We start from the raw sequence: 19,961 nt of genomic DNA, 5'->3' as shown, positions 1-19,961 counted from the left end.
GTCTTCCTAAAGGATTAAGTAAAAATTAGGGAAAAGTTGAGGGAAGAACATATCAGGAGGAGAGACATGTGAAATTTTTGAGATAGAAAGAGCTTATATTTTCAAGGAGACCCAGAGTCCATCTGAACTGAACCCAGTGAGAGGGAGAATAACATAGGGGTTGAAAGTAAGATTATAGAGAACTTTAAAAGTGATCATTTTGGCAGGCATAGAAGACTCTGGAAGGGCGTTTAGTTAGGAGTCTAATGCAATCAATTAGGAACAACATATAATGGCAGCATGAGCGAGGATTTGACAAGGAGATAATAAGAAGTGGATAGATTTGAGAGTTATTTAGGTGTAGAATTAGAAACTGTAGTTGCCTAAGATGTAGGTCTTGCAGGGTAGTGTGTGCCTGTAATCTCAGTGACTCGAGACTATCCTGTCACAAAATTTTTAAAAAGGCTGGAGAAGTAGCTCCATGATAAAGCACCCCTTGGGTTCCATCCCCAGTACTAAGGGCTGGGAGGAGGAAGGTAGTCTTATCTTTGCCATGTAAATATCAGGTTCTTTTAAAACACCATTTCATGAAACCCCTGTTTTATACTTCTAGCAGTCCTTATCACTCCTAGATTAAATAGAAATCTATGATCACTCATCTTTTTGTCTTCAGAGCAACTTCTGCTAATTGCTTGTAAGATGGTATTTCAAAGGTGTTGTAATACGTCAGGTAGTGGCTGTAAGTTCCTTCCTTTCTCCCTAATGGTGTAGTTTAGCAGGTACCTACCTGTTAACATATTGGTTTTTGGTCTGTTCCTAACATAGGGTAATAAAACTGAATTGACTTAAGAGGCATAAGTACCTGGGCCTCATGAGGTATTTTTTGTTTTTAATTTCAGGTTTGATTGCAAGCATAATACCTTTGAATGTTATTTTTTCTTCAATGAAGTTTTTATTTTATTGTTTAAATATTACAGATAGAATTTTCAGTCTTTTTCAAAGATAATTTTCTTCCCTGCCTTATTTTAGTTTTATGGCATTATAATTCAAAAGTCATGTTGAATAAGAGATCCCAACTATTTTCAAAGGGTGTTGTAGGTTATCTAGCTCTTTTTAAATATTAGAGCTTGACTTCAGAATTAGATCAACCAAAATATTTATGAAATAGCAGTTACTTTTTATCCAAGGTTTTTATATTTTGGAAAAATATATATGTGCACATACATATTATATAAAATCCTTTTTAGAATTTTTAGGCTTTCTCTTTTATTCTTACATGTTTCAACATTGTATTGTTGAGTTATTCTTAAGGTTGGGGGAGGGTGCTTTGTCTTCTTCCATAATTAGTTTCCTTTTAATTTTTTCTTAAATACCTTACCTTTGCATAACTTGAAAAGAAAGCTTTTTAGATGAAAGACAAGAACTCTTACTTTAATGACAGTCATTGTAAATAGTGCAATGATGAAAGTTGAGTTGTATCTTGATTGTGTGTGATCTCAGAAATTTCTTATGATTATGCTGTAAAATATTACTACTTATATTTAGTATTCAACCAGTGAACATTTCTTTTTCATATGGATATTTTTTTAAAAAAATCAAAGCAATAGTTAATGCATTTGAAAGCCTTAATAGTTGTCCTATTGAATATTTTTTTACTTAGTGCCCTGTATTTTATTTTGTAACTATCTTCCTGAAATTTCCTTAAGTGCTTCGTGATAAAATTTAATTATAGTTTAAGGCAAACAAAAATAATGAAAGCACTCAAAACAAAGGTTGTTTGCATTTTGAATGTTCTATGGTTTGTGTTGTGATTCTTGATTATCAAATAATGCTGTGACAAGGTGGAAGCCAGGTCTGTTGCCACAAGTTTGTCTTCTTGAAAACTAGGATCCTGGCATTTATCTTGCCTAAAAAAAAAGCATTCCATATATTCATATATTTGTGGTCTTTCTCTCTGAAATAAATCCAAAATCATTTTTATCCATGATGTTCTGCTGTGAGTTGGTAGCAACTCAAGAGCAAATGTTATATCTGGACAGTAGCTGGATTTGGGTAGAGAAAGCTTTTATTAAATTGCACTTTGTGTAAGTGTTGCCTTGAATAATAGGTTTTTAAAAATGTTATTTAGAGGGGCCGAGGTTGTAGCTCAGTGGTAGAGCACTTGCAGTGTAAGGCGCTGAGTTCGATCCTATTACTTCCCATTTCCTTTCTTACCCTGGCCCCCATTTGTTTGTTTGTTTCTTTTTTAAAAAAATATTTTTAGTTGTAGATGGACACTGTGCTTTTATTTTATTCATTTATTTTTATATGGTGCTGAGGATCAAATCCAGTGCCTCACATGTGCTAGGCAAGCATTCTACCACTGAGCTACAACCCCAGCCCCCCCGATTTGTTTCTTAATAGATAGATGCAGGTCAAACACTTTCAGAAGAACACAGTGATATTTTATAACCTCTTATTGTATCATATCATGAGGCACATAATATCAGGCGGACTTGATAATGGCATTTGGTAACTGCCAGGTCTTTAAAGGTACTCTTTCCTCTTTGCAACCAATATTAGTCTTTGGTGAAATACCTTGAGAATATTTAAATATCCTGTTGTCCCCAAACATTTCACCAGTGCTTTTATCACTCACTAGTGATCTTTGCTTGAATCAATTATTATATTAAAGTGATTTTTTCAAATTTGTCATTTGAAAAAATGATAGATATCTTCTATCAAGATCTTTGACTCCCCCTCCTTTATTTTTTACAAGATATATGTATTTTTTTAACATTTATATTTTAGTTGTAGGTAGACACAATACCTTTATTTTTATGTGGTGCTGCGGATCGAACCCAATGCCTTACATGTACCCCTGAGCCACAATCCTAGCCCTACAAAATATTATTATATAGAGATTTTTAAAAATTCATTATGAATAATCCATTCACTATTATTATTCCTTTTGATGCTCCTTTATTGAAATATAACATGTACATTGGAAAGTCCATAGATAAAAATGTCCAATTTGATGAATTATCACAAAATAATTATTTCTGCTATTTATTCTATATATCAACTCATATATGTAAATATGAATGGAATATAACCAATTTGAATTATGGAATTTTATTGAGTAGACAGAACCTTTGTCATGATTTTAGAAGATTTTATACATTTTGTACCTGAAAAAGAAGAGAAACTGTTTATTTAAACACACTCATGAAGGTAGTTGAAAGCCAAGAGTAGTAGTACATACCTATAATCCCAGCAACTCAGAGACTGAAGCAGGAGAATCCCAAGTTTGAAGCCTGCCTGGGCAACTTAGTGAGAGCCTGTCTCAAAATAAAAATAAAAAGAAAAGAAAGAAAAGAAACTATTATTTTAAATTGCAGCACTTGTAATCCAGCCATTGACATTGAGTTTAAAAACTGTAAAAGTTGTCCTGCATAAGAAAGAAGCAGAGAAAGCAAAAGTAGCAGAAGAAGCAAAACTAAATATCTATTCATACTGCTAGATATGTTCACTGATTTTTACTTTACTTTTTTTCCCCCCCAGTAGTGGCCACAGAAGAAGTGGTTACTGCAGAATCTGTGGATGGTGCAATTCAGCAAGTAGTTAGTTCAGGGGGTCAACAAGTCATCACAATAGTCACAGATGGAATTCAGCTTGGAAATTTGCACTCCATTCCAACCAGTGGAATAGGTCAGCCCATCATTGTGACCATGCCAGATGGACAGCAAGGTTAGTAGTGGACATTTACTTAAAGTTTGTGTTTATTTTTAATTTTCAGGAAATTGTGATATAACAGACATGATTGCCTAGTATTTATTTATTTAGGTTAATATTAAAATTAACTTACTTTTTCAGAGTATGCGTCAGGTGGAAAGAAATTGGCTCCAAAGTATTCTGGTTGGAAAATGGGCTTAAATATCAACACAGACAGTACAGAAAATAATTCAAAGCAACACTGAACAATAAATTCGCAGGCCATTTTATATAGTTGGAATATCATGTGTAATATGTGTAATACTTTTAAAAATACCACATAAGGAAAACTACTGAAAAACAAGTCCCTATAGTAGGAATATAGTGACAACTTTTAGAAACTTTATTGTGGGTCCCCTCTCCCCTTTTTTTCTCCTTGAAAACCACAAAGAGTAACAAGATAGATGAAACAAAAGCCTCAGCTACATTTTTAGTGAAACTGAAAGGCTGAGAAAACTTCAAATTCCCACATTTTAAGTTTTGTTCATTGTTCAAAACATATAGGACCCTTGCAGCCAGGACAAGAGGACCCACATGAAAACCCACAATAGTTTATCAAGGAAAGAGTAGGATTGAGCTCAGAAATCACCAATAAATATACACTCTGATAAGAATAGAGCCTCAGCATGAATAGGGACTGTACATACATGGCTAAATTAGAATAAGGAATGAATACTGAGGAGTCAGAGAGAGAAGGTACAGAAAGAGTCTATCTGATCAAGCCTACCCTTCAGTGCCAAAGAAGTATGTACACACAAAACCTTTAAGGAAATGACCAGAATTGTAAAGACTGTGCCTCTTCATGGGCAGTAAAGGAATTGGTGGGGGGCAAGGCTAGAGATAGAACTTCTAAGTTGGGTTTTGTTTTGAGTAAACAGAGGAGCTGTGGCACTAAAGAGAGACCAGATTTCAAGAAAAAATTTTGTTGCTATAGCCAAAGAAGAGGAAACTCTTGATTATGAAGCTTGGGAGCTTTTCTCTCCCGCTCTGTAGACATCCGTTGACAGCTGGTCCGAGGTTTGGATTAAGCCCAGATGCTTCCACAAAAGCTTTGAAGAACTAATTATTTCAAAAAGAGGAAAATTTCCAAATATTTGTATAAAGCAGATATAAAATTGTCTCCAAAACCTGACATTTACAGACTAAACATTGATGAACAAATAAAGGGAAAATCCATGCTTTTCAAAGTGAAGGTTCATTATCGTAAAACTTTCAATTCTTCCTGAGTTAATTTATAGTTGTAATATGTCATGAAAAATGGACTGTTAGTTTGATAGGACTGTTACAAAACAGACTGGGTGACTTAAACAATAGAAATTTATTTTCTCTCAGTTCTGGGAGCTAGAAATCCAGCATCAAAGTGTTGTCCAGTCTGGTTTATTCTCAGGCCTCTTTCCTTTGCTTGTAGCTGGCTGCCTTCTGGCTATATTTTTTCACTTAATTGACTCCAGTTTTTGTGTGTTATATGTGCCTAATTTTCTTTTCTAATGAGGACACCAATAATATTTTTTTTAAAGGGAGGGAGGGAGGGAGGGAGAGGGGGAGAGAGAGAGAGAGAGAGAGAGAGAGAGAGAGAGAGAGAGAGAGAGAGAGAGAGAATTTTAATATTTATTTTCAGTTTTCAGTGAACACAACATCTTTGTTTGTATGTGGTGCTGAGGATTGAACCCGGGCCGCACGCATGCCAGTCGCATGCCAGTCGAGCGCGCTACCACTTAAGCCACATCCCCAGCCCGACACCAATAATATTAGACTAGGATCCACCCATAAGTTCTCATCATAAGTTCTCATTTTACTTCAATCTCTTTAAAGGCCTTATCTCCAAACACATTTAGTGTTCCTGGAGGTTAGGTCTTTAACATGAATTGGAGTTGGGGGAGGAGTTCACAATTCAGCCCATAGCAAAGATCAACAGGTTTTTCCCCCTATAATTATGCAAATGAATTTTAAAATTTATGTTGACAGGGAGAGGGGGAAAGAAGAATAAGGAAAACTCTGGGGGGAAAAGCACACTAAGAAGACCTTGCTAAATAATTAAATAAAAATTTAAAGCCTCTCTAATTTAAAAATGTATAGATAACATGAATATGTAGAGTATATAGACAGTCCAGTGAAACAAATACAAATTCTTAGTTCATCATGAGTGAATTCATAAATGTAATATGATAGAAAGAACATTCTTTTCTTCTCAGTATTTCTAGTGTTTTAAATTTTATTGTTCTCAAATAGTAATTTTGCCATTTTCTAATTTCTGTTTACATTAGTAAGTGAAAGGGAATTTTTAATGGTTTGACAAAAATTTAGGAAAAAATCATAGAGCAAACTGCAATTTTCCCCATTCATCAATAAAATTGTTTTGCAAGGTTTTTACTTGTTTGGTCCTGTAGTGCTGTGTCAAGCAATGACAACTTTTCTAATATTTACATTTATATAAAGAGCTACAAAGAAATCCAATTGGAAAATAAAGTTTATAAACTGTATTCATAATGGTGTATCCATATGATGAAATATTATGCAGCTGAAAAAAGGAAGCTCTGTGTATTAATGTAAGATATGTAAATGTAGGGAGTGAAAGAAGATAATGTAGAACAACATATTGTGTATGTTTGAATGTAGGCATTGTATGTATGCTACCCATATATTTTCATGTTTATTTTTATATAAATTAATATAGGAGTAATACACAAGAAAGTAATGGATGGGATTATGTTAGTGGGATGGGCATGAAACCTCACAAAATAAACTGGTTAAATATTGTTTTGAGTTTTGCGACATATTAATAAATTATCTATAAAACTTTTTTTAAGTAGATTATTTAATAAGTAGATTTCAGTTAAAAAAAAACACAAGAAAGCAAAAAATACAAGTACAGACCTCTTCATAAAAGCAAATCAGTATGTTGAAATTATTGTTTTGGAATATACTTAGGTGAGTAGCATCAACAGTGTCAAGACTAGTTTTATTAATTCTAAACCTATCTGAGAGAATGAAGTAATGTGTACACCTTTTCATTTTAGTGTTAACAGTACCAGCAACAGACATTGCTGAAGAAACTGTTATAAGTGAAGAACCACCAGCTAAGAGACAATGTATCGAAATAATTGAAAACCGGGTGGAATCTGCAGAAATAGAAGTAAGGAGTCTTTTACCCGGTGTGTTTTGCGGCAGTCATCCAAAATAAATTCAATTTATTTTTCTTTATTATTATTATTTTGTCTTATATATTTATTATTGACCATGTTGTTTTTATACAGAATGAAAGTGCATAGTGTTATCACTTTGTTTAATTTTTTTTTTGTCTTATACATATAGTAAGCCCTCAATAAATAAATATTGAATGAATGAATGAGTGAGTAAAGCATTTGTTTGTAACAGTCTGTCATCCTGATAACATTGGGACGTCTTTGGTTCTTGCATTCCATCCTTTATTTTCTGTTAAACTTATACCATTCTCATAAGTCATTAAAGGAAAATGTCACTATATACTGACTAAAAATTCTTTTTCTTTCAAAAATGAAATGCAAATGCTTAATTGGGCTAGGGGACTGTTTTAAAAAAAGGTTGATGTTTGTTGGATGGGTTGTTTTTAAAAGCAATAAATAACTTTTAATTTCACCATTAAGATCTTGAGGGAAATTAATTTAGATTGTTGATAGAATTCAACTTCTTTTTTCCCCCTCTCAAACTAATTTGAAAGTGTAAACCAGTTTGTAGGTGTAACCAAACCACAGCTACCTCAGTTTTTTCTTTGCACGACTATTAATAAAATTATGTTCCTTGAACTTACGAATAAAAAAAAAGTTATTCTTGAGAGTTACTTTGAAAGAGAAACTGTAGTGTAATCAACATTGAACATGAAATCAGAGAATCTGGGTTTGAATATTATCTCTTGATCTGTCAACTTTTAGGCAAGTTGTCTTTCTTGGTCTCAGTTTTATTTTCTCCCAAATTAGAATTTAGAATAATAATATCTCATTTTAGGGTTTTAATGAGAATTTTAAAAGTCAACATACTCTTATATATATATGTATTGGTAGTATCTGATATGTGTATAGTAAACTTGATGAGCATTTAGTAATTCTTTTAAAAGATTCTTGTTATCAGAAAAAGGAGATTTTTAAAAATACACTTCTCATATATATATCTTTTATTGTTATATTTTTTATGGTACTAGGAATTGAACCCAGGGGTGCTCTACATTTCCAGCTCCTTTTTATTTTTTATTTTTAGACAGGGTCTAAGTTACTAAACTTAAAATCCTGCTGTCTCAGCTTCCTAAGTAGCTGGGGATACAGGTGTATGCCACTACTCCTGGTCTCATATTCATTTAAATATCAGGGTGTACATCTTTGACCTTAATTACAAATAATATATGATTGAGTTAAAAAGAATTTGATGATTTAATCAGAATATCTGATAAAATAATGACTTTAATTGTTAAGTGTGGGTGGTTTTATTGCTTCAAAATTCAAAGTGCTATGCATATTGAATGTCTTATTCACAAGCTAACAATTTATTCCATTGAACATATCAGCTATACTTATTATTTAATACTTTCCTGATTTGTCAGATCATCTTTTTCATGCATATAAGGTAAAAATATTTGTTATGAACTTTAATAAAGTGTTTTTAAATTACTTGAATTTTTATTAGATGAAGTTTATTCAATTCCATAAGTTATGTTTTAAAACAATGAGTGTGCAGCCTGTACCTTTATGTACAAGCCAGCGAACATTACTGTTTCCCTCAGAAGTTCATCCTGATTCCTCTCTTATAATTTTTCAGAGATTAAGGAGAATGATTGCAAATAATAGGAAAGTAGGAATTGAGGTATTAATACTAGGACCAAGGAAAGAGAACTTAGGGTGATAGAGTTGTCGCTTGAATAAAGAAGAGTATTTTTTGTTTGTTTTGTTTTATTTTTAATAGAACTTTCTGGTAATGGAAATCTTATTTTTTGTCACTGGAAATATTCAAGCCAAGGCTACATGACCTCTTAAGGGCTATTACACAGAAACCTTGACATATACAGTGAGCATAGGTAGTAGAGGTGGGCTAGAGTTAAAGAATGAAGAGATGGCCTCCAGTGTTTATATCAAAACAGGTAATCATTTTTCTATAATACATAAAGTCATTCTTTTGAATTTATATTCTAGCAGACTTTTACACTGATTTCTTAAGTAACAACTTGTTTGTAATCCAAAGAGTTTCTGTTAAGCAATGATTCTCAACTGGAGCAATTTTAACTCCAGGGGACATTTGGTGGTGTCTGGAGACATTTTTGGTTATGATTAGTGGCATACAACTAGCATTTAATGGATAGAGACTGGCTTGACACTTTGCAATGCACAGGGCAGCATTTTGATTTATGTGGTCTAAAAATATTCATAATGATGAAATTTTAAAACTTGTAAAGGAATTAAAAGATTAACATATAGAATCTGATGTGTGGGTTTTATGTCTCATGTCCATAATTTCCAGAGTGACTGTCTATAACAAAGGTGCCAAAAATTTTATGTTTACAAGCTTTCCATCCAACAATGAAAAGGTTTCTCCAGTAATCTCTGGGAAAATTAGTTCAAATTGTAGAAATTTTATTTTAAATTTTTTGACTTTTACATCTGCATTGTAAAAACATAAAGGAATGAAATGAGTTTGTATTTTGGAGGGGAAAATAGAAGACACTGCATTCCAATAGTGTATGTAACTGTTACTACCTCTTGATAATATTACTCTATTGAAAATATTTTTGAAGGAAGTGTACTATTTACAGATTTCTTCCATAAATAAGCAACAATATCCTGATCTGAACTGAAATTAACTCTTGTATACATGGGAGGGAGTTAATGTAATTAATTAGTGCATTAGGTTTTCTCTTATTACTTACATAGTTGTGTGAATTCAGGAAAGACCTTTGCTCTTTCTTTGTCACAAAGATTAGAGAAAAGTAAGTTTAATAATGGATTTTGTTTGTTTATTTTTGAGGTTGGCATATGTTTTTTTCTTCTAGTAGACTTTTTTTTTTTTTTTAATGGTATTATGCAGCTAACCCAGGGCTTTTTTCATGTTAGCACTCTACCACTGAACTACATCTCCAACCCTGTTATTTTTAATGAAATATTTGTGTCTTTTAACTAGGGGTGGATCAGGATCCTAGTGCTCTTTTAAAAATTGACCTCTGTAAGGTCAATGTTTATTATAATTTTTTCCAATCTGTTTTTCTTTTATTAACAGATCTTTCTTGATCTGTTAAAATTTTAAATTTTCTGTAGTTGTATTTCTTCTTGATAGTTTGTTTCTCTAGGACCAAAGAAGACCAAGTGTTTTTGTAAAAGGACCAGATTGAAATTTTTTTACTTTATGAGCCAGTCTCTGTAACAGCTGCTCAGTTCTGCCATTATAGTGAGAAAGCAGCCATGGACAATTTGGAAATGAGTAGGTGTGGATGTATGTCAAGAATAGTTTGTTAATTAAAAACAAGATAATATTTGTTATAATTGAACCAGGGCAGCAAGAAAATTAAAGTTTACAAAAAGCAAATAGCACAAACCTGGGTCTAGTTTTTCTTTAAAAAAAATTTTTTTTTCTATTGTTTAGAATTTTTTTTTAAATAAGGTTCTGAAATCAAATTTAGGTTTAGATTTTATTTAGTTTTAAATTATATATATATGTATATAAATATATATGTAGATTTGCATATATATACATATTTTTATTGGGGATTGAACCCATGGATACTCTACCAGTGAGCTACATCCTCAGTCCTTTTTATTTTTGATTTTGAGACAGGTTCTCACTGAGTTGCTTAGGGTCTCACTAATTTTTTGAGGCTGGCCTTGGACTTGTGATCCTTCTGCTTCAGCCTACTGAGTTTCTGGGATTGCAGGCCTGCTCCCCCATATTCAGTTATTTTGTAATTTATTTATTATCTTTATTTATTCATTTTTTAAATTTATTTTTTAGTTGTAGTTGGACACAATGCCTTTATTTTATTTATTTTTATGTGGTGCTGGGGATCCAACCCAGGGCCTTGCGCATGCTAGGCAAGCGCTCTACCACTGAGCCACAACTCCAGCCCTGTAATTTATTTTTTATTTGTTCTTTTTAGATATACATGACAGTAGAGTGTATTTTGATATGTTATACATACATGGAGTATAACTTCCCATTTTTGTGGTTATACATGATGTAGAGTTACACTGTTTATTTTATAATTTTTTGATTGTATGATCTTGGTCAAGTTATTTAACATTTTAAGGCTTGGTTTTCCTATCACTAAAAATGGAAAAACAATAGGACCTGCAATGTAAGATTATTGTAAGGAGGACTCTTACAAAAGTGAGCATATAGTAAATGCTTACTTAAATGTTAATTTACTTAATTAAATGTTTATTATCTTTCTAAAATTCATATTTAAGTATGGTAGAAGATAAGTCACTATAGTGATATTTTTGGTTTTATAGTAGCAAAATGTAAATTGGAATATTAGAAAATTATATATTTAAAATGATAAAAAGTGTTTGAGATCATTGCTGTTAACTAAAGCAGAATTAAAGAATCCTGTTTGAAAATAAACCAAGCTCAAATCTTTTTTCTTTTGGTACCAGGGATTGAACTCAGGGACACTTAACCACTGGGTTCTATCCCCGACCCCTTTTATTTTTTACTCTAAGACATGATCTCACTAAGTTGCTGAGGGCCTCACTAAGTTGCTGAGGCTGGTCTTGAACCTGGAATCCTTCTGCCTCAGCCTCCTGAGTTGCTGTGATTACAGGTGTGCATCTGGCATTCAATTTTTTTCTTATCCTATCATTCCATTATTTATTTATTACATTAGCAATAAATGTAGTAGTAACTTATTGCTTTGGTTTGAAGTTGTAGCTTAGATAAATATATTCCTTATTGCCACCCAGATGTTGATTATTATCAGGATTTTTTTTTCTTCAAATTCTTCAATGTTGAGATGTTGACAGAAAAATCTTTTTTTGGTTTTGTTTTGTGTTGGGGACTGAATCTAGGTCCTGGCACATGTAAAGCACTGTTATTGTTTGTCACTGAGTTGTAACCCCAATCCCTAGAAAAACACTTCAGTATTACATATTTGGAGACTAAATTATGTTTACTTTAAAATGTCAGAATCATTTTCATTGTAGTTTTATTGCAAAGGATTAAAGCCATTTGTTTGGCATTTCTATTTAAATATAAATCTCAAATGTCAGTCTCTTGCCACTGTTAATGTTTCAAACAACCAACTGTTTGCATTAAGGAACTGTCTTGCATGTGATGTATATTCAGTAAATGTTTGACAAATAAGCAGGAAAGCAAAAACTCTTTTTGTAAAATAGAAAGTGTTGTTTTCCACTTTTCAGAGATTATTATTTGCTTTGAAAAGTGAGGTGACAGAAAGATTCTTTTCCTAGGAACTAAGTAAAAAGGGAAAACACCATAAAAATTTATAATGTTAATTATACTTTCAGTATATTCAAAGAATAGTGTTAATGAGCATTGTTTTTCAGATTTTACAGATCTGGTCAAAAAAATGCAGTGAGTGTAAAAGAAGTCTTTTGTTTGGCCTGGTAGACAGAAGGGAGCTTTCATTTTATTTATATTAAAATATATTCTACTTTTTGGGGATGGGGTTAGTAGTAAAGCACTTGCCTAGCATGTGTGAGGCCCTGAAGTTGATCCCCAGCATGAAAACATAAAATATGTATATATGCATGCACATGCAAAAACAAATATGAATGTGAATATACATAGTCTACTTATAATAGGATTAAAGTATTGTCATTTTTGGACTGTTTTACCTCACTCAGTTTATTTGCATCTTCTGCAATAATAGTGAATCTCTTGCTGAGTCTAAATATTAATAAATAGATAATAATAGAAGATACTTTAGGTTTAATGAGATATAATATTTCCTACTAAATTGGGGCAGATTTTTATCTATATTCTAAATTTGGGCTGCGAAAGGACTTTCTTGCTTAACATTCGTAAAGGTTTTTTTTTTTTTTTTTTTTTTTTGTTGTTTTGTTTTAAAAAGAAACTTAGGCATAGCACATGAGGTCCTCTGAGGTGCAGTTGAGACTACTTGCTTTCTGTACTCTGAACACATGTAAATTTCTAAAATACTTTTGCATGATTGAGGGTGTTCCTTCCAGAGAGGTGATATCTAGCTCCTGAGGCAGCAGTACACAAGCCATCTCACCCTCTACCCCCATCCATTGGTATGCTCAAAATCCTTCATCATGTGCTGGGGTACTAGTTTTCATAATTTACCTGAGGCTCGGCTCTTGGGTATTTGGCTTGTTCCTATGCTGTCATTCATCTTTGCTAAAGTTATGGTTAGAAAGAGGTAAGAAGAGGGTGGCTAGGGTATAAAGAAGCATCAGGGTAAGGCCTGGTTAGTGGTAAGAATCATTCTTTTATTATACTTGAACACTTGGTGTAATTAGAAGATTTGGAGACCACTTATATAATCAGTCACTCCCATTTCTGGCCGGCCCACGGAAAAAATAAATCTTGGATCTAACTTCATTCTCAGTGTAGGAAAGGAGGCAGGATCATAGGAAGGCAGGTGGATTGTATATTGTATCTTGTGCACCATATGAAAAACAAAGAGAAGGGACTCTTTTGGTGTCTTTAGTGTGCAAGTATCAAGGAGGCAGTGGATATATAGGAACAGACCCTTATACTGCCCTTCTAAGCAGCCTGCCCACTCCTCACCTTCAGTTTCCTCTAGTCAAATTTCTTGCCCAAAGTGAGCCTGAATTTTCTTGATTTATAATTCTACCTCACTAAGAGGGTCCTGCATCCTGTGATGGGGTTGATTTATTCCTTTTGTTTGATACTGAGATTCTAACCCCAGGGGTACTTTATTGCTGAGCTACATCCTCAGCCCTTTTTATTTTTTATTTCAAGACAAGGTCCAACTTGTGATCCTCCTGCTTCAGGTTCCAGAATCATTGGGATTACAGGTGTGCACCACCACACTTGTCTAGGTTGATTCATCCTAAGATAATGGAAACTTTCCTAGAGTCTGGGCCTATGCAGGTTACCTCCTTTGTTTACATGCTTACAAGAGGTATGGGAAAGGAATATTTGAAATGTTTTCCCTAAAATATATAATATGATATAATATATATTATATGACATATTTAATAATAATATATAATGTATATAATATATAATATATGAAGTAACTAATAGGGGCAGAGTGAGGAGGAGGAAAAACGATACCATTATTCATTGGATTGGATTTGTTTTTCAGCTCTAAATTTATTGAAGAATTTAATACATATATAATGATAGAGATTTCTATCGTTACCTTTAGATGAAAACATCACGAATATAGATATAAAAAGGTATAGTTGTATAGTTTTCACTTAAAACTCTGCTTTTTGTTTTGTTTTATTTTTAGTTTGAAACAAAGTCTCACTGTTTTAGTCAGGCTGACTTTGAACTTGAAGTTGTGATCCTCCTGCCTCAGTCTCCCAAATGGTTGGGATTATATGTGTGTAGTACTGTCACCTGGCTCTTTGAAAACTTCTTAAGTTTTTATAGTACATATGAAAGTACAAATACCCATTTGGGTTAGTCTTATTTTTAACTCAGAAATTTGAGATTAGAAAGTAATTTACATCTTATAACGTGGAGCAAAAAATTATGGTTTAATTATTAGTGAATTGGTTGAAAAGGTAAGATGTCTAGGAAATATCAGTAGAAATCTACTTATGGCTACTACAGATTTTCTATGTGAAAGAAACATGCTTGAATGTGTTAGTAATGTATTTGACCAATAATTGAAAAAAACTTATTATTATTTTTTTTAATTTAGGAGAGAGAAGCTCTTCAGAAACAGCTGGATGAAGCAAATCGAGAAGCACAAAAATATCGACAGCAGCTTCTTAAGAAAGAACAGGAAGCCGAGGCTTACAGACAGAAATTAGAAGCTATGACTCGTCTTCAGACTAATAAAGAAGCTGTTTAGTTAAAATGAACATGTAGTTTGATTTTGCTTTTGGTCAAGAAAGAATGCAATCTTGAACTGTATACAAAAAGAGTACAGTCGTGGGAATACAGGAAATAGAAGAGACTGCAGGTCAATAATTGGACTTAAGCCATGAGCTCTGAATTCTTGTATCATAAACTTTACTTTAGAAGTTGTGAAATGTATTTAAAACTGAACTCTGTAAATAGTTTTTTTTTTTTTTTTTACAGTTCCATGAGTTGATAAAAGATTGTTGAAGAGATCCAAAAACACAATAAGCCACTGTTATTGAGCTTCTTTTTGATTTTTAGTATGAACCTAAATTTCTCAGAGACAGAACAGTTTTAAGGGTGATCGTTGTTGATTAGACCAAATGTTGTGTAATAATTATGGTGGACTAATGCTGGAATTACTCCTGTAGGTATAAACTTCTATGTGAAGAAAAGATTTCTCCCAGGAAATCTTTGTACAGCTTTAAGTTGTCTCAGATTCTCTGAAAACATTTTTTAGAAAGCAAATTTTTATATTTGTTCAATTTCAGCTATACCCAAGTAGATTTACATGTATATGAAGCAAATATTTTTTAAACTTTCTGTTTGTACATATTCTGCATGTTTTATAATTTCAAAATGCATCACTTGCATAGATATTTTTCCCACAAAGATGATGAAAGCTACCAGAAAAAAACAAACAACAACACACAAACCTTTTATTCTGTAGGTAATTGAAACCAAGTAAGCTAGCAGTTGGTTTTATTGGAATGACAATGTTCTTAAAAGGAGCAGCTTACAAGATAACTTGAATAATTTGCAAACTTTGCAAAATCTATGCTTTTTTGAAAATTTCATTGTGGGGACGTGAAACTGTATTTGTGCCTTCCATCATGATTTCCACATGAAAGCACTTTAAGGCACTGGATTTTAAGATAATGTTTTTTTGAAAACTCAAATGTATATGGGTTTCTGAAATATTTCATGGACTTATTTTCCCCCAGGAAATTATTCTTATGGAAAAAAATTGCTTTTGTATGTAGAACAAGAACTTTTTGTACTACAGTGATGCTATAGATATGTCTGATGTAACTTACACTTTTCCCTGTGAAAGCTCCATGTCTATGTTGTAACCTGCTCTCATCACAATATTCTTGAATTCTACAGTGTATGGTCCTTAAACTCTGAAGACTGTTCATTCTTTTTTGTAAAACATAACTTCAAGCCCTTTTTTCTTGCTTTATTTTTTAATGTTTTATTGCTTTATGAAAATGTTTAACCCTAATAACCCTCTAGATTACCTATACTGTATAAAGAAGCAATTGCCCTTAAAACTGTACTCTGGCCTACTTTTCTATTTTACAATTAAATATCTTTTCCACATATGTTCAGTGTAGACTTATTTTGACTGTATTTTCTTTATATTAAAAATTCTGGGTTGGAGATGTAGTTCAGTGGCAAAGTGTGCTCAGCATTCACAAGGCCCTGGGTTCCACCTCCAGCACCTAAAAAAAAGAAAAAAGAAATTTTATCATACTGTGTTTTTGAGCCATATTCTGCCATAGGAAAATATTTTGTACTTTTCACATGGTGACTTAAAAATCCCTGGGATAACTTCTTGGGCATTTTAGTTCTCTTGGTGGAGTTACTCATATGAGTTGTTAATAAAAAGGGATGACTATCAGCCTGATTTTAGTTGCTATTGGGAAGTTCTTAAAAAAGGTTATAAGGGCAAATTAAATAACTCTATAAGGAGGAGAAAAATCTTTCAGTTTCCCCCCCCCCCCACTGAATTTGACTTATGCTTTATTTATTTATTTTTTTATTTCGAGATGAAGTCTTCTGCATCACCCAAGCTGGTCTCTAACTCCTGGGCTCAAGGAGTCCTCCCACCGCAGGCTCCAGATGGCTCAAACCACAGTTGTTCACCACTATGTCTGTCTTTGACATATATTTTGAATTATATAAAACTAAGTTTTAAAAGTGCAGGACATATTTTCAATAGCATGAAGCTTTTTCTGCAGTCTGAAAAGTCAATGGAGAATGTCTTTTTGATTAGTGTTTTAATTTATGTTAGGCAAGGTGCTGGTATTACATTCCCATAGCCTGACGTACAGAGTTGGAATGGAGAAGGTCTAATGTGTTTGCCACTGTAGTTTTGCTCCCAAACCAGACTGACCCTGAAAATCCTCAAAACAGTGTTGGAAGCAAGCCTTTAAATGCTAATTTAATGTCTTCTTTTGACTCCCAGCGTTGTTTTGTTGAGATTTTACCTGTGCAAGACATCATTTTGACCTCCAATAACAATCACTGGCATAGATGGTAAAAAATACTTGGTGCTGAGGAGTAAATCTGATACTAACAAGTATTCAGATATCTTTGGGTTGTTTACTTTTTTCAGTTTTTGTATTGGAATTTGTGTAATTTTTCTATACTGTCTGGACATTGAACTCACTGGGTGTCTTGATTGTGAATTACTTGATTCAATTTAAACACTTTCCTGGGTAGATGCTAGACTCCTAAGATTTATAAAAGCTAGGTTGAATTTGTGGTGCTTTCAGATTCCTTATTTGAAGAGGAACCTCATCTACAGGAATCACACTTCTCAACTATTTTTCATTAATTGTTGTTTATTAATATTTTACCTTAAATATTTCCAAAAAAGATTTGTCATGTCATTTGTTTTCATTGGCTGTTAGGAATTGTTTTCTTATATCAATCTCTCAAGATCCAAATAGTAGAATAGTTACTATGCTTTTTACTCTGCCACTAGATTGATCTGTTATCTTTCTGGTAGTGGATATTGGGGAGTTGGAGAGCTTTTTCCTTGACATTCAGTAGAACAAAACTAAAAAGCGAAGAGAATTTGAAAAATCATGTCATGAAGATTATTTTGTAATGTGTTTATCCAAAATATTACTAATGAAATTTTATGCCAATATATGTATCTTCAGTATGGTCATTTGTGATGTTATTCATTAGAAATTTGAAGAAATTCTTTGCCCATAGTGGAAATTGGTATGTTGATTGAAATAGTTATGGCTGCTTAATTCTGATATGACTTTTTTTCCCCTGTATTACTCAAAATCAAGTTGTTCTGATAAAAATCTATGAGTTACTTTGATGTTACTTTAATACCTGGAAGACCTTGAATGTTGATTTGAAATAAAAATGCTGCAAGATGGAATTTTTTTTCAGATAAAAATCACAAAGCAATACTAGGAACATTTATATCCATATGGATGGGTTCCCAAGGCATTAGTACTTAGGCTTATATAGCAATAGAAAAAAAAATGTATTTTGTTCTGTTTCACCTGGCTTCTATTGAATAAATAACCTCTCTGTCATGTCAGATCAACTTAGGAATGGACTAACTAGTAGATTTGTTATTTCACTAAATAATATTTACTGTTCTTGGATTTCATTATAGATAACTAGTCTATTGTAGTTTTAAGCGATGTTTGCTATTTGCTTTCTCTATGTTAGATGAGAACACCTGATGCAAGTGGATTCGGTTTGACGTAAGTTCTCAAATTCATTCCCAGATTATTTTGTGTAAACTACAGTGGAAAACATGGTATCATCACTGGAAATATGCCTCTGGTTCCAAATCAATTTGTGTGTGTGTGTGTGTGTGTGTGTGTGTGTGTGAGAGAGAGAGAGAGAGAGAGAGAGAGAGAGAGAGAATGGGAATGGAATCCAGGGATGCTCAACCATTGAGTTACACCTCTACCCCTTTTGTTGCTGGCCTCAAAATTGCAATCCTTCTGCCTCAGCATCCTAAGTAGCTAGAATTATATAGACATACATTACCATGTCCAGCGCAAGCTACTTTTGATATTAATATTTTTGCTTTCATAAAATTGTTTCCCCAAATGTTCAGATATATAGCCTTCTGATCATTTACACACCTTAAATTTCTTTGAAAATATGTCACTTTAATGATAATCAAATATTGAATAAAATTTGGATACAATGCCTATGGGCTCTTCATTTTTAGATAAATAACTCCCCCATAACTACCATGTACTTTCTGGAAAAATTTTGACTTGATTTGTTTCTGAGGTTCTGTCTACCGTACTTCTTAATTGCGTACTTGACTTTTTGTTTGAATAGTTATGATCTCATATGCATAGTTGATATATTTTCTAAAATATGTAAATATATAGTACTATATAATACAATTCCATTCTTAGTGGTGATTGATTGCATGGATTATAATTTTGAATTTCACAGTTTATTTGGATATTGATTTTCTACAAGAATAATATTCTCATATATTTTTGTGCACCAGTTAAAAAGTCAGCCAAACATTCATTTTTGTATTACTATTTTTTATGATTATTCTAAACTTAGCATCCCCATCATGATTCTCTTAGCTGGGTGTAGTGATACACATCTGTAACACCAAAGGCTCTGGAGACTGAAGCAGGAGGATTGCAAGTTCAAAGCCAGCCTCAGCAACTTTAGTGAGGCCCTAAACAATTTATTGAGGCCCTGTCTTAAAATAAAATTTGAAAGAGGGCTGGGGATGTGGCTCAGTGGTTAAGCATGCTTGGGTTCAATCCCTAGTACCTAAATAAACATAAATTTTAAAGTTCTTAAGGATTAAAATTACATTGATTTATTATTTTTCTATAGGCAAATAAGTATTAAGAAGTCCACATTTAAGTGGAAATATAGCTGTCTTTATTATTTATTTATTTACTGTGTACTGGGGATTGAACTCAGGGGCACTTGACCACTGAGCCACATTCCCAGCCCTATATTATATTTTATTTAGAGACAGGGTCTCACTAAGTTGCTTAGTGCCTCACTTTTCCTGAGGCTGTCTTTGAATCCCAATCCTCCTGCCTCAGCCTCCCAAGCCGCTGGGATTACAGGTATGGCCACCACTCCCAGCCAGTCTTGTCTTTAAAAAAATTTTTAATTTCTTTGGTGCTAGAACTCAGGGATTCTTACTATTGATTCTCACCCCCAGCCTTTTTATGTTTTGAGACAGGGTCTTGCTAAATTGCTTAGGGTGGTAATGAACTTTTGATTCTATTGCCCTAGCCTTTGTAGTTGCTGGGATTATAGGCATGAACCACTATACCCCAAAAATGTAGTCTTTTCTTTAATTTTTCTTTTTTTGGTACCATGAATTGAACCCAGGAGCTCTTAACCACTGAGCCACGTCCCCAGCCCTTTTTATTTTTTATTTTGAGACAGATTCTTGATAAATTGGTTAGGGCCTTGCTAAATTGCCC

At 33.0% G+C, this 19,961-nt stretch overlaps 1 protein-coding gene across 7 annotated transcripts in view; it reads left to right on the top strand.

Annotated features, from left to right (window-relative positions):
- Window positions 1–16,463, top strand: part of Gabpb1 (GA binding protein transcription factor subunit beta 1) — a 61,146-nt gene extending 44,683 nt beyond the window's left edge. For 4 of the 7 annotated variants that reach the window (XM_076850771.2, XM_076850765.2, XM_076850766.2 and 1 more), the window contains 3 exons: window positions 3,523–3,708; window positions 6,750–6,865; window positions 14,570–16,463. In XM_076850771.2, the coding sequence (XP_076706886.1) occupies window positions 3,523–3,708; window positions 6,750–6,865; window positions 14,570–14,722 (455 nt within the window). In that variant the 3' untranslated portion in view covers window positions 14,723–16,463. The remainder of the gene's footprint in view (window positions 1–3,522; window positions 3,709–6,749; window positions 6,866–14,569) is intronic. The other 3 variants (XM_076850768.2, XM_076850770.2, XM_076850769.2) reach the window with 2 other exon arrangements.
- The last annotated feature ends 3,498 nt before the right edge of the window (window positions 16,464–19,961 follow it).

Source organism: Callospermophilus lateralis, chromosome 3 (genome assembly GCF_048772815.1).
Source record: "Callospermophilus lateralis isolate mCalLat2 chromosome 3, mCalLat2.hap1, whole genome shotgun sequence".
NCBI classification, from domain to species: Eukaryota; Metazoa; Chordata; class Mammalia; order Rodentia; family Sciuridae; genus Callospermophilus; species Callospermophilus lateralis.
The sequence above is the reverse complement of the archived record's forward strand: the minus strand, read 5'-3'. Positions and strand labels throughout refer to the sequence as shown.